Here is a 15,187-nt window from a genome sequence, read left to right on the forward strand (position 1 = left end):
TTCAACCTTCTTTCTCTCCCAAAACCAAAAGAGCTGCTCGGGATAGAAATGCAACTTTTTAATTGTTTATATCTCACTTCTTCCTGTCTGCAGTCACATGAGGCGGAAGATCAACTTTTGAGCTTTGGCACATTCAGGACATTGGTCTATAAGCCATAGTCCATAATCATCTGGTGGTGATACAAAAAAAACTACAATATTACTGAATACTGAGAGTTGTTGGCAATTCTCCATTTCATTTAGAAGTTACTTGGAATGGGGCGGAGATTTAGTGGTAGTTCCAAAAGTTCAGGCTGGAGATCTCTGGTTTAGATAATGCAAATGATGTGCGCTGTAGAAATCAGTCTTCATCACACCAATGCAACAGTTCAAGTGACTATACAGAATTTAAAAATGTTAAAATTATGTATTTTACTCCCCCTACATGTTCCAGCCATGTCCTAATGTGTAGAATGAGCTCAGACCTGTTCACCACAACTGCCTCTAAAATCCTGCACTGTCGCTCAAAAAGTTGTTACTTCGGGGCTGAAGTGCCGTCATGCATGAGCTTAATATAGAAGGTGCAGTTATACGTATGACCTGAGGTGGCAGTAGTGAGTATAAAATGGCCAACTTGCATCTAGTCCCTTTAAACAGACAATAGGATCATAGTAATAGTTGTATTCACTACTGCCACCTCAGGTCATACATATAACTGCACCTTCTATATTAAGTTCGTACATGACGGCACTTCGGACACCTTTTAGAGTGACAGTGCAGGATTTTAGAGGCAGTTGTGGTGAACAGGTCTGGGGCTCATTCTATTAGGACATGGCTGGAACATGTAGGGGGAGGAAAATACATAATTTTAGCATTTTAAAACTCTGTATTCACCTTATTCCGGAGGTTCGCGTGGGCGCCGCCATGAATTGTGCCCGCCCCTTTTCTCCTATGTGTTAAAATGGGGCTGGAGAAGTCCACATAAAATCAGTCACTACACGAAAACAAAGCCGTTTTCAGGCCGCGCAGAGAAACGGTGCAGTGTCGACATGTTGGTGCAAATGAACATCGGACATTTTACACAAATCCATCGACTAAACATTAGATTTGAGCGGAGAATATTTTCCCTCGTTCTCCGTTAAAATGAACGGGCTTCGCGCTCGACCGGAAGTGTCAGGAAAACGAGGTGCCGAGACAACGCAAAAAGTGGCAAAAGTGGGCGGGGCGGAATAAGGTGAATAGTCTTTTTAAATGAATGCAACGTGAATATTTGAGGCACCAACCTTAACAATGGCATTGATATAACTTGATTGAAGTGTAAATGTTTGATCAAAAAAGCTGCTTGAAAATAAAATGCACAACTAGTACAGAAAATTGAAAATAGAAAATGAGCGCTGCTTTGGGTCCCATAGGTGTAACAAGTTGTAGTGAACTCACGGGCCCTCTTCCAAGGAGCCGACAGTGCATGGAAACAGCAGAAAGACTGGCTGTGAGTGTGAAAAGCAGTCAAAAAGGTATGGAGGCACTTCATAGTTGCGAAAATTAAAAGTCCTTTATTGTGGCATGGACAAAAAGATTAAAAACGTACAGAAAATTGTTGGAACCTGGAGTAAAAACTCACCAGGTCATCCAATCTGTAGCAGCTTCATCTGCTTGGCCACTGTGCAGCACAAGCCAATTTTTGAGTGAGCAATGAGCATGCAACCAGAAAGGCTGTGCCCACATCGAGTTACATAAGTGTTTACAGCCTTTGGGAATGAGCGGCTTCAGGTATCGTCAATATGCAGCTAATTGGAACACAGACCGCGACAGTGTTGACATTATGTAAAAAATGTTTTCCGTAATTACAGAGAGGCGATAATCCTGTGAGTAATGCATCACCTGATGGACTCAGGTGCCAAGCTCATTTATGTGGTAATCTAAAGCTGGTAAACAATGTGTACATACAGCAGGCTAAGTCTGCTTTTTCCGGCATGAAATACCCGCATTAAAACAGGAATGTGCCCACGTAATACTGGACACAGGGGCAAGTTGTGGCTATAATTCCTCTGAACAGTGGGAGCAATCAAATTCTATGTTTTCTTTTGTCTTTTCTTTTGTTTTTATAACATTGAATTCACCAAGTGCTTATCCAAAGGAGATATCAAAACTGACCGATTATTCTCAAATATTCGCCAATGTCACCCATCCAAAGAAAATGTTTGGTCTCTTCCCTTCCGGGACTCTCAAAGAGTTTTTCTATAGGGATTTTGCAGATTCTCTCTGCACCAAGGTGGTTCCCCAATAAACCTACAACATGCAAAACAGGCTGATTCTCCATCTATTGTGGACAATGTACTCCCAACGTCAGCCCAGGACAAATTAACTTAACCGCAACATTGTTTATGCTTTTATGTCAACACACCATATGGACTTCACCTCACTTTGAATCTAAAAATCACATCCAGCTGTCAGTGCTGCCACGCAATTAGCCAAACTGAAGGTACAAGAAGAGGAAGCCAGAAGTTACAGTATTTGAACTTAATAGCCTAATCTAAAGTAACAGCCAAAACTATAAAGCAAACGTACAGAGGGAATGATCACATCCGAGTTGGATCATCCTCTTGAATCCTGCTTCAATTGTGGTTCACTGACTTCACTCCTAAGCAAAGCTCGTACATAAATAATGAGTCATAAATAAGCCGGCAGCAGATCATGAGAGCATTTACAAACAAACACATGAAAGCGAATCACGATTTCCAGCATTACAGCAACAATACATTACTGTTTCTATAGACGTGCTTCACACAACACACTATAGCAAGACTTATGTCTGTAAAGTCCCACAGTTTTACTTTAAATATTACTTCCTGGCCTACTTTTGAATTATCAGTGTGACAACTCCATTGTCTAGATTGGACACATGACTTGAGACTTCAGACCATTTAATGTTCTCCGTCATCTAATTGAGTCATAAGTTTAATATGGAAAGTTCTTTGGACTGATCGATTATAGGAGGTAATTTAATAATTGAAATCACGTCTATTGAAAGGAACATTTGTCAATGTAAACAAGTCTTCTCTTTACAAAACACTGCAAAATAGAGTTTGCAGGGCGCGCATTAAGTTAGTTAGCTTAGTTACCAAGTTATTTATCTTTATTCTCAATAATGGTATTCTTGTAATCTGTGTGTGATCTGTTTGAAAAATCTCCAATAGATTCCTTGAAATGGACTCGATTGAGGACTTTTGTATTTCCCATTCATAAGATATGCATCCTGAACAGTTAAGGCAACCGTAATTCTTCTTCCCTTGAGATCGTTGAAGGACAGGCCCACCTCCATTTGAGATAATATAAACATGATGAATGTCACTCAACCTATTTGGCCTGTTTCTCATCTCTATTGTGAATTTCATACCTTCAGTAACTGTGTATTGCCTTCATATTCATGCAGCTGCTGATAACCCAAGCTCCCGTATGCTCCTCACAGCAGATACACGAGTGCATACAATTTTCAGGTTGAGTGAACAGTGCTGTGTGTTGTTGAGTGTTCATCGAATGTGACTGTGCTCCACATGAGCACTGAGGCTGGAGACAAGAGAGGGCTATGAGGAAGATCTATGAGATCTGCAGTGTTAACGTGTAGCTTCACTGGAAGTGGATCAATAGTGAGTCAGGGAGGGTCACATACCGTCGATGTACAAGATATGCTACATATCATATCATTGATATTCATTTCCTGCTTCACATAATATTTTATGTTTATGCCTCTCATCAGTTGTATGGTACAAGTGGTCTCTGTGATCTGAGATTGCTTTCATTCTTGTGTTGTTGTCTTTCACTAAAACATTTCTCTGGGTGTGGCCTTAGGATTAAGTTACAAATTACACTCCTCCTCTGTAATCCCCAACACACTGACCGCTCCCGTAAAAACTCTTGTCTCAAACAGGTTCGTTGTGGTGGCTTCGAACCGCAGCATCTCGACCGCAGCTCATCAACAACTGCAGCCTCTTCACGACTTCCTTTCAACACTTCGGCTTTAGAGAGCTCTGTTCCCACATGTTCAGCACACTGCGCATATTTCACATTTCCGCGCCGTAACAAGTGGCTTTCCAAATCAGGCCGATGCAGAAAAGCCCCCTGCAACTAAAGACATATGTCTGAAATACTCAAGAGGTGCCAGGAGTAGACAAAAGTTAAATAGGTAGTGGACTATCAGTCATTACCCAAGGGGAACACAAAACAAGGGTCACATTCCCCCCAAGTAGTACGTTCAATACTACAAGTGCATCCCATCACAGCCCAGCTCCAGTAACATGAGACTTTTGTTGTTTAAATGGTTTTGGATGTTGCTGGGAGGGGTTACACTGGAAAGTATTGCACATTCTTCTCCTTCCTCCGCAAAAATGTGCAAAGTAAATCCTAAGGGTCTGATTGAAGGAACGCCGCCAGATACGCTCCCAAAACAATGCGACACAGGTGCTAATGCAGTTGTTCAGCCAGCGTGCGTTATAAATATATAGATATAACATGATGACTATGGCATCCTACGAGACGGCCAAGAAAACGAGCCAACAAGATGTGTACAGCTATAACATGACCACTCCCTGATCTCAGTATTGCACAATGTCCGTGAATGAAGAGCGCAAAACGGATTGATTTACAAAGCACGATGAAAGATTGATACTGCTACTTTGAATTACTATGTTGGGTGTCAGTGTCAAGCCAATTGAGATCATATCAAATCACGATGTTTTTGTATAGCCCAATATCACATCAGGAGTTGCCTCAGTGAAACAAAAAACACAAACTCGACCGTGTCTTACAGTGAAGTAGGGCTGTGCAATTAATCGAAATTCGATTACGATTTCGATTACAACAGTAAACGATTACAAAATTAGCATAATCGCAAAAAATCGATTATAAAACATTTTTTCACAAAAAAAAAATTCTAATTTTTTTTGTTTGTTTTTTTCAAATTTTTAATTTTGGGATTTTTGTCACTTTTCTGATGGATTTTTGTCTTTTTTTTGATGGATTTTTGTCACTTTTTTGCTGAATTTTTGTCTTTTTTTTGCTGGATTTTTGTCACTTTTTTGCTGGATTTTTGTCACTTTTTTGCTGGATTTTTGTCACTTTTTTGCTGGATTTTTGTCACTTTTTTGCTGAATTTTTGTCATTTTTTTACTGGATTTTTGTCACTTTTTTGCTGGATTTTTGTCACTTTTTTGCTGATTTTTTTTGCTGGATTTTTGTCACTTTTTTGCTGAATTTTTGTCATTTATTTTACTGGATTTTTGTCACTTTTTTGCTGGATTTTTGTCACTTTTTTGCTGAATTTTTGTCACTTTTTTGATGGATTTTTTTACTGGATTTTTGTCACTTTTTTGATGGATTTTTGTCACTTTTTTGCTGAATTTTTGTCACTTTTTTGATGGATTTTTTTAAAGGCAACAAATAATCGTTTGAATAATCGTGATTTCAATTATGACAAAAATAATCGTGATTATTATTTTTTCAATAATAGAGCAGCCCTACAGTGAAGTACACATAGGTTAAAAAAGGTACATGATGCGGTTTATCCAGGGTAAAAAAACTTTGATCTTAGTGTGTACTTGACCTTTCAGTGACCCATTACATTGTGCCTTTACTTTCCTTAACAGTGGCCTCTATGACGCTCCAGGATAATTTTTTTTCAGGTTTCTGGTAGGTTTCACTGCTGAAAGAATCACTTCCACAATTACTCATACATTCCATCCAGGAAATCTACCAGAAACCCCTAAATACAATAGATACTGGGGCGTCATGGAGGCCTCTGTAATGGAAAGTAAAGGTGCTATGCAAACCACTCACTGAAAGGTCCGATACAATATCAACTTTTTTTCCACATGAAAAATACATAATGCACCATCAACCATTTTTTTTGGCAGCCATTTCAGGACATGCACTAATTTTCACTCACCGTAAATCGCTTTCAAGTGCATTATTTGTAGTTGAAATTACTGAAGAGGCCTCGGCTGTGAATTGAACTAAGAATCTTCTAGTTAATGCGAAATTTTTGGATCACACCAGTATCTGTATGTGAGGTGAACCCGGTCCCAGTGACTACTTTTTTTCCTTTACCTAAAATTCATTATGAGTTTAGAGGCAGCATGTGTTGACACTGGGGCGACTAAGCTCAGTATTTGACATAATGCAACTGTGGAACCAAAGGAAATTGCTTTTCTCCAACAGGAAATATCGTACAAACTCCCAATTGAGTTTCATAAAGTAAAGGCCGCTCTGAAACCCATGTCTTGCAGAACAAACAGAAGGAATCTTGAGCTGCGGTGTTCGTAATAGTAATGTGCGAGTTTGATGGATGATTTTGCATATGTCCACTTTAAAGAGTATTGCACACTCAATATCAAAGCCCATAATCCAACATTATATCGGTTCTGAGCCGTTCTGTGACATACACTTGGCCTTTTCCCATCCTCTCCACCGATTAGTGAACGGTCTCACCCACTTTGCTGGTTCTTTGCCGGGTGCCAGAGGTAAAATACCCATTAATATTTCGCATTTTCAAAAAAATACAAGCACGACACAGGCTAATCATGTGCTAACTACCAGCATTCACACCAGGCAAATTACCGAAAGTGGGCGGGACTGTCGGGCTCTATAAAAAGTTGTGAACGGTGATGTGGTTGGTTGCCATGTCAGCACCAATCCCTACTTTGGCGTGACGAGTTCGAGAAGAGTTTGCATGTGAATCGTCTCACCTGGATGCCAGCCTGGACGGCCATCACTGCAATCACTAGAGTCTCACTTCTTCATTCTGCGAAAAGAAAAGACAGGAGCTTTTTTTAAGACCCAAGTACAAAAACACACTTCGACCTGGTCCAATCTTTGCTTGTTTTTTGGACCCCAGTGCCATTTGGAACAATTGAATTTGATTAGCCTGAATTCAATTAGTTTTGGAGACAGCAAGGACTCCACAAATAGACAACTGGATAATGCAGCTGGACAACCAATTACAGTGTTTTAATTTTGAGATAAACACGAAGCGGTAAACGAAAATGGCAAAACCAATTGATCTTTCATTTTCTTCCTTTCTGCCACAGCAAAACAACTTCCTTCTAGGACTGGGACGGGCACAGAGACTCCACTGTGCAACTCTTCGTGGTTATAGTTTTTATGACCAAAGTAATAATCCAATTGACCTCGCCTAATACTCTGCAATTTTAATCTTTTTTTTTACCATCTTTACAAACTGTTTGATAAACCACAAAAATAATCCCTAATCTTTATGGTTTTGACCTCTGTTCCGATAGCCCGCTCCACGTCCGCCCCGTCCTGGTGCGTTCTCACATTAGTATAATTGGCTGCTGTGTTATTGTGTGAACCAGACTCCATAAATCACATCTTGTTTCAAACAGAACTCTTTTAAAAGAAAAACCTGACCTCGGTCTAACAGGGTCCACACTGTCTCCATTCACTTAAGTTCATTCAGGACTTTGAACTAATGACAAACATGTCCGGCTCCAAGTAGAAAACACAGCTTGAATTATCACTGAAACAAGGTGTGCAATTTTCTTGTCAGGCTCAAGTGAAAGCATTCTCATGTTTGTACCCCTTTAATGAAAGTTTCAAGTCTAAATTTATTACATCTTTGTAGTAATACATTTACCGCTTTGGGTATGAATAAATTCTACTCTGGTCATATAATTGGCATCACAGATTTTCTTGGTTGTCACAGTTCTGTGAAATACAATAAGTTCTGCCTCTGTACAACCGCAGTAAGATCAATCTCCAAACCACGAGAATGAATCATTTACTTCAGTCTTGCAAAATGACCATGGCTTGTGCAAATATTAATCGAATTTCGTAAAACTAGATTAAATCTAAAGAATGATGCCAAAAATCTCTATTATGAGCATCACATGTTTTAATCAGCAGATCTACAACTATAGGGCTGGTTACTGTTAACTATACCAGTGTGGCATCAGAAAGAACAGTTTAGGTACTACTGGTATTGACAGAAAAAATGGTATCAAAAACAAGTCTGGAAAAAAATACAACATTATTCTTTAGATACCCAGTTTTGATGTCTGTTGGGACATCACTAAAGAAAGATACTTGGTTTGTCAAATGATAGAGATTTAAATAGCATTTAATGGAATAAATAAACATTATTGTTCTGTTTTATGGTTCTAGATGACAAATATTTGAGTATTTGAGTTAATCGTAAACCAAGTATGATTAAAGTACTGGTATTGAAAAACAAATGCAGCCCCCGATCTACAGTCAATCTTGTGGCAGCTACAGTTCATTGTTTTAAACAGTTTGGACTTTAAGAGTTGCCTCGTGGGTAAGACCGGACACAAATGTCCCGGCTTCAGACCGACAATTTGCTGAGTGTCTCTCCCTGCTCTTCATCTCCTTTTAACCAATTCTGTCCAATAAAGCCTATGGGCCATAAACTAATAATACATGAAAAAAAGCATCCACGTGTCGAGTCATTTTTCTGAAAGGATCTCAAACCATATTAATCAAAGCCATATGTTTTGTTTTTAAAGGGATATTTCAGGATTTTTGACATAGGACCTCATTTCCTAGTTATCCAGAGTGTTGCTGATTTCTGGAGATATTTTTTTTGCAATTCATGCAGTTCTTGTGTTTGAAGAGTTTCGTGGCGCTAGGCTAGTGCAAGGCTAGTGCATTTCTATGGTATCAGCTAGCCTGCATTAAAAACAGTCTGACCCGCTCCACAGAGCACCTGAGGCAAATCACTTATAACACCAGACTAACCATATAAATGTCTGTGTTCATAGAATAATTTTTAACCATTTTGCATTTAAAATGACTTCTATTTGAGCATGGTTGTATAAGCTACGCGGCGGCGGAGTGATCTGCTAGAAAATAGTCCCTCAGAATGCGATCATTCATGTGATGCAAGGTCAGTTATATTCCAAACATTATTCTATCGACATAGACAATTATATGGTTAGTCTGGCATTATAAGTGATTTGCCTCAGGTGCTCTGTGGAGTCAGACTGTTTTTAATGCAGTAGCATTAAAGTAGCTGATACCATAGAAATGTGCTAGCCTTGCATTAGCGCCACAAAACTCTTCAAACATAAGAACTGCATGGATTACAAAAAAAAAATCTCCAGAAATCAGCAACACTCTGGATAACTAGGAAATGAGGCCCTATGTCAAAAATCCTGAAATATCCCTTTAACATAAACAACAAACAACAATAGTCAACAAAATCAATAGTGATCAATATGGAGGTAAAAGATTGTGATTTATTTTTCAATGTATCACTGATGGGACCCCCAAAAACCCAATGTCAATAAGACGATCCTCCCTCGCTCAACGTTTGTCCCAGTTAAACGTCACACACCACAGTGAGACTAGATCCTCTGACGGATGAGTGGATTTCACTGAATCTACTACAACAATATCTCGTTACGGAGCGGCTCCATTGAACACAGTGGAAAGTCTGCGATTTCTGCCCGGGGTGAGAGCCGCTGGCCGTTTGTGATCTGGGACTCTCTGAGGAGGAAGTGAGGGGTTAGGTCTGTGGCCTCTCTCACACAGGACGTGGAGGATTGGCCCCCGAATCTCCGCTGTTCCGAGACTGAGCGGGGTGTTTGACAGAGTACACTGTGGGGGGGGGGGGGGATCCCAATAACGCTGATAATTTACCAAACACAGCTGAGGCAATAGTCCCCGCTGCTGCTGCAACCACCAGCCCCCGCCCCCTCCCTCTCTCTATATCTACAGGGAGACAATCACCTCTCTGCACCTGATGTCCCGGGACACCAAGCACCAAAACCAATGCATCTTAATCAAGAGAGCTCATTACAGATGCATACATGAAGAAATTAGGCTTTTGTTTCATGCCCTGTAGTTGTCAGAGGTACAAAATAGAAACAAAACACCTAACCCACCCCTTCTTTTGCTCATCTGGGTTTTGAAATCAAAATAGAAAGACTCAAAACTATCCAGCAGAGGAGAAGTCTGGCGTCACGGCTACAATGTCAGCATCGCATATTCAACTCCACATAAAAACACAATCTTCGGCCCAAAACACATAACTCTGGAGCCTTTCGGAAAGTTTAATCGAAATGAGAATGCAGGCTGAACCATCACATCGCTCTTCATTAGAACAACAATCATCTAAAAGTGCAAGCAATAGTTTAAACCACAATGCTCTGACCAACTTTGTACAATTATAGAGTTAGGAGCAGTTCAAGTACAGCATTTTTAGCTTGGTCCAGGACATTGGAAACACCCTTAGCCTATAGATTTTCAGCCAGTAACACTAGACTGATCAAAATCAATATCTGGGGCTCCGGTAGAAGAAGCTGTGTCCTTGGACTGATAAGACTCGAGGCTTGTGTTATGCACAATTCAGAAGTAATATCATAGGTTGGATGTTTTGTACAAGCTCCTTACAGCGCATTCCAACTACTATGGTTCCCTTGCATCATCACCTGTTATTGCTATCATAACAAAGTAAGAAAAAAAAAGATAAAACATTCAATTTCACTGTTAAAATCACAACACTGCTTAACTGGAAGTGTCTTCACAGCCGCATTAGAGAAGATGCAAGTCAGCAGCAAGCAGAGTGTCCCGATACAACCTTCTCAACCAACCGACACTTCTTTCTTACCTAAAGAGCAAATCCACGCGCATGGCTTTTCTCAACTGCATCACAAAACTGGACGGGATCGTTTCGAAAGCTGCCGAGCCTCTCCGGTGTTGCTGGTGTACTTTGGCGGGACGTCCTCCTGCCTGTGCGCGTCTCTCCACGAGTGAGCCGTGACAGGGCAGGATGGATGTGCAAAGAGAGAGAGAGGGAGGGAGAGAGAGAGGGGGAGAAGGAGGAGGAGGTGCCTTGACTAATGAAGTGGCTACGCTATGCTAAGCTCCTATCAGGACCCCCCCCTGCCTCTATACCAGCCCCCTCAGTACAATCCGATCGCAGTGAGGGACCCGCTCACAAAGCCCCTTTTGTTTAGGAGTGAACCACACACACACATTGTGGGTGTAAGCGGCACTTCACAGGTCGGATGATAGGAAGAAAGAGGAACTCCCCAATCAGAGTGTAACGGCATGGAAGGGAGACGGGACAGCGGAGTGGGGGGGTCTCACAACAACCTGCGCTGGGATTAGGGCTGGACAATACGTGGCAAAACAAAAAGTATGATTTTGATAACGGTCTTCTTGAACAGTGCGATTAAGACATGGTGATATTTTACCGCGTTTCAACATGCTGTAGTACCAGGCAACATCAGGCCCGAGGGCCAAATCCGGCCCTTCAGCACAGAACCTCTGGCCCTCAAGATAATTTTGAGAAACATTATCACACATTTCAGAGAGTACTTTTAACACCATTAGAGTTAAATGGGAGAAATAAAGGTAGAAATACTGTCAATACACCCAATTAAGTCACGTATTATGTACATGTATGTAACACTGGCAATTGACAGAAATGCACTGGAAAAAGAATTATCGTTTTAAGGAAGAAATTACATAAATCTACTTGAATTAAGAGATTAAATCTAAGGTTTGAGTAGATTTGGTCTGGGCTTAGACGAGATAAAACCTCTATTAGTAGTTATTCTCTTATTTTGTGTCATTTCACGTGAAAATCAATTATTTGTCTGATTTCAAGTGGGTTTTATTGTTGTTCCGTTGGCGCTATAGCATTTGTATCCTGGATTAGTTCAAACCGACTCAAATTCAACACAGAAGAACTTTTATTCAAGCAATTTTAAGTCATTTATCTAATTTAAGATGGTCTTTTTTCCAGTGTTGTGCTTTGGGCTAATAATCAGCGGATTTGGCCCCCGGTCTATTTACAATAAAGAAAATCGGCCCTTCGCCAAGAACACTTGCCTACCCCTGCTGTAGTACTTTCAACTAAATTTAAACAAAACCTTTTCAGCAAAGTGTGTCTATACACGACTTACACATACAAAATCACAAACAAAAATAAGGAAAATCGTGGCTTTTACTCATCTTTTAGTTACTGTATGTTTTGTTTATTTGCTAGCACAGCCTTAAACAAAAAGGCAATGTGTAAATCTCAGGAGAATGCAAGATACTAGGGATGATTTGACATGTGATGCATTATTGTAGGAAACATAGAAAGCGTTGATTTCTGTGTAAAAAAATATCTTATTGATCTTTATTTAACCAGGATAGTCCCACTGAGATATAGAATCTCTTTTTCAGGGGAGTCCTGGCCCATGAAACTACACTGTCTGTACCTTAATATTATGCAGTCTCTTATACATTGCTTCCTGAAATGAATATTCCCAAAGGAATTATCCCAACATGGGACTGACAAAGTGAACCCTCACTTGTGACCCCTTGTGGCTGGACTGCATTAAAAGATACACGGATTATTAACTTCTCAACCTCCCCCTGAACCGAGCACATTTCCTCCAGTTTGGCATCACCCGAATCTAAAAGCTTCCTGAAAAACGAGACAAAAAAGCCACATAAAAAAAAAAAAAAAGGGCGGCAAAAAAGCAGCAAAAGAGTGACAAAAATGAGACAAAAACAAGGCTGAAAATGCAACAAATGAGTGAAAAAAAGCCAAAACTCAATGAAAAACTGGCAAAAATACAATGGAAAAAGTGACGTATCACGGCAACAAAGAGTTAGTCTTAGCTTTCAAATGAGCCGTTACTCTAGGCTGTAAACTCTCCAGTCGAGAAGCTTTTAGCACTCGGTTAAGGTGGGGGTTAAGAGGTTAAAGCAGTTGTTATTGTGTTTACGGATGAAGAGGAAGTTGGACAGTTGGCGTGGGAAGAAAGGGGAGACGGTGAGCCATCGGTGCCCTGGTCTGACGGGCCGGAGCAGGTTCTCCGATCAAACATGACGTAATGTTTCAGTCACAGATGTGCCAACAGCTGTTATGACTGGATCTGCTCCGATGACGGAAGAACCCCCAGTTTCTCCATGTAACGAGACAAACTCCACCTTTAACAAGTCAAACTAATAAATACTGCCTGAGGTTTTCGAGGTTTTGGAGACGAAAATGTAAAAAACCCAGGGAGCACACAAGTAAAAAAAAGAAAAAAAGACTAATAAAAAAAGGCCGCTTTGTCAAACTAAAAACATGACATGGAGGTGGCAATAACATCTAACAGAAAATGGTCGAACAAATTCACAAAGTTACATTTTATGTCCTTTGCAATCAGAAACATATTCCGGCTCCATGTCTTATCGCAGAAGAATTTCTATTAAGTACGTTTCTTGTGCTAGTTTAGCAGTTAATATTGCAGTCGTCTCAATGTTTTATCCTCCTGCCTCAAGGATAAAATGTGCACTAGGGCTGCACGATATATCGCAAAAAATCTCGTGTCGCAATATTGGATGATGCAACATCTGTATCGCAAGAAGCCACAACATATCGCAAGATTCGTGACTCAAAATCGACCAATAACAAAGAACAGTTTATAAATGCTTAGTTCTAGTTTAACATTTACTAACTTCATTGAATTTTAGTTAGGGCGATTTTGGAAAACGATTATTATTCCCATATCGATCGATCTCGATTTTTAATTACATTTTTTTGTTTAAAAAGAAAAAAAAACAATAAATGTGGTCTTTCCTGGACGAGCATGTAAACAGATGATGCGGCCAAACTGAAAATTGCAGCTAACTCAGCAGCAAAGACAAGCTCTGCAACATCCCCATGTCACCCCATCACCGGGCCAAGCAACACACAAACATCTGCAAAGGAGATGCAAAAAATTGGAATGTTTGAAGAATGTCAAAAACGACAACGAGCGCATGTTTATGTGCGGAGCCTCAAAAGGCCACGACGTCACGGATTGAAGTGCATAAAGAAGTAGTAAAGTGAGTAAACCGCGCATTTATAAGTAAAAAAGACTTACAAGTCACTGTTAGAAGTCCAGCTATGTCACCGCTGCAGCCTCAAAACAAATCCACATGGTCCAAATCAATAGTTTTCCTCTTCAAAGGTAAACTCTTCCTCCCGGTGCGCTTCCTGTTCCTCTGAGGCTCCCGCGTGTTTCCGTTTTGCCCTTTAAACGAGTTAGCGCAACTTTGTAGCCGATTTTACACCTAAAATCACCAGGTCCTCTCCTCTGGCTTCCGCATGTGCCGTCCTGTGCTTCCTGTTTGTTTGGGCCGAGTGTTTCCCTGGGATTGACCTGGCAGGCGCTGCAGCATTGCACCATCCATATTTTTTACAGAATGCAACATGCGATTATTGTGATCGACCATTATTAAAATCACGTTTAGATTAAAATTCGATTAATTGCCCAGCCATGATTTTAATCTTGTGTTGGTCCTGATGTAGTCTTTTATTAAGTCTTCTTTTGGCACAATTTGCTGAAAAAGTCATTACTTACAATTTGTGTTTAATCAGAATGGAACATATCGTGTTGAAATGGTTTTGTGAAATATCGCAATAATATCGTCATTGTAATATTGCACAACCATATCGCAAGTTACTTCAATATCATTCAGCTCTAATGTGCACCATGAACTAGGGCTGCTCGATTATTGAAAAAAATAATAATCACGATTATTTTTGTCATAATTGAAATCACGATTATTCAAACGATTATTTGTTGCCTTTAAAAAAAAGTCTATCTTTATTTTATTTATTTATTAATCAAAACACTATGATGATGTTTTTTGTTTTCTGAACAGTCATAAAAGTACAAATGATTTCAAGTACGCCTTGATTAAAGAGAGGTCCCTGTTTCACACCTGCCCCCTGCTGGCCAGCCATCACACCTGTGCAAGTAAACTGAGCAGTGCGGCCTGATGACATCATCACACAGCGCTGTTTGTTTTTATGTCAGACAAAAGCATGAGCCATGGCACGTGAAAAGCGAAGGGAAAATAATCCCAGCGGCCTGAAAAAACGCAAGTCTGCTTTGCAAAAAAAAAAGTGAAAAAAATTGAAGAAAAAAAAAAAGTGAAAAAAATAAATAAATAATAATAATCGATTTTTTGCGATTATGCTAATTTTGTGATAGTTTACTGTTGTAATCGAAATCGAATTTCAATTAATTGCACAGCCCTACTATGAACTTGAATTTAGAACGTAAATTTACAGTAATCACCACACTTGTACAGCCCTTTGCTCTTTGCAGGACAGGTCAGCCAACAACTTTGGGACTTCATTTCTATCAATCCTTAGACATGCCGTGCCAGTTGTGATCCATAGAAGAGTTTCTCACAGCAT

At 40.0% G+C, this 15,187-nt stretch overlaps 1 protein-coding gene across 1 annotated transcript in view; it reads right to left on the reverse strand.

Annotated features, from left to right (window-relative positions):
* gas2l3 (growth arrest-specific 2 like 3) overlaps positions 1 to 10,806 on the reverse strand; it is a 28,191-nt gene extending 17,385 nt beyond the window's left edge. The window contains exons 1-2 of the mRNA XM_079552449.1: positions 10,622 to 10,806; positions 6,720 to 6,775 (exon numbers count right to left, since the gene is read on the reverse strand). Coding sequence (XP_079408575.1) covers positions 6,720 to 6,743 — 24 coding nt within the window. The 5' untranslated portion in view covers positions 6,744 to 6,775; positions 10,622 to 10,806. The remainder of the gene's footprint in view (positions 1 to 6,719; positions 6,776 to 10,621) is intronic.
* Between the last annotated feature and the right edge of the window lie 4,381 nt (positions 10,807 to 15,187).

The sequence above is a fragment of the Gobius niger genome (genome assembly GCF_951799975.1).
Source record: "Gobius niger genome assembly, chromosome: 2".
Lineage (NCBI taxonomy): Eukaryota > Metazoa > Chordata > Actinopteri > Gobiiformes > Gobiidae > Gobius > Gobius niger.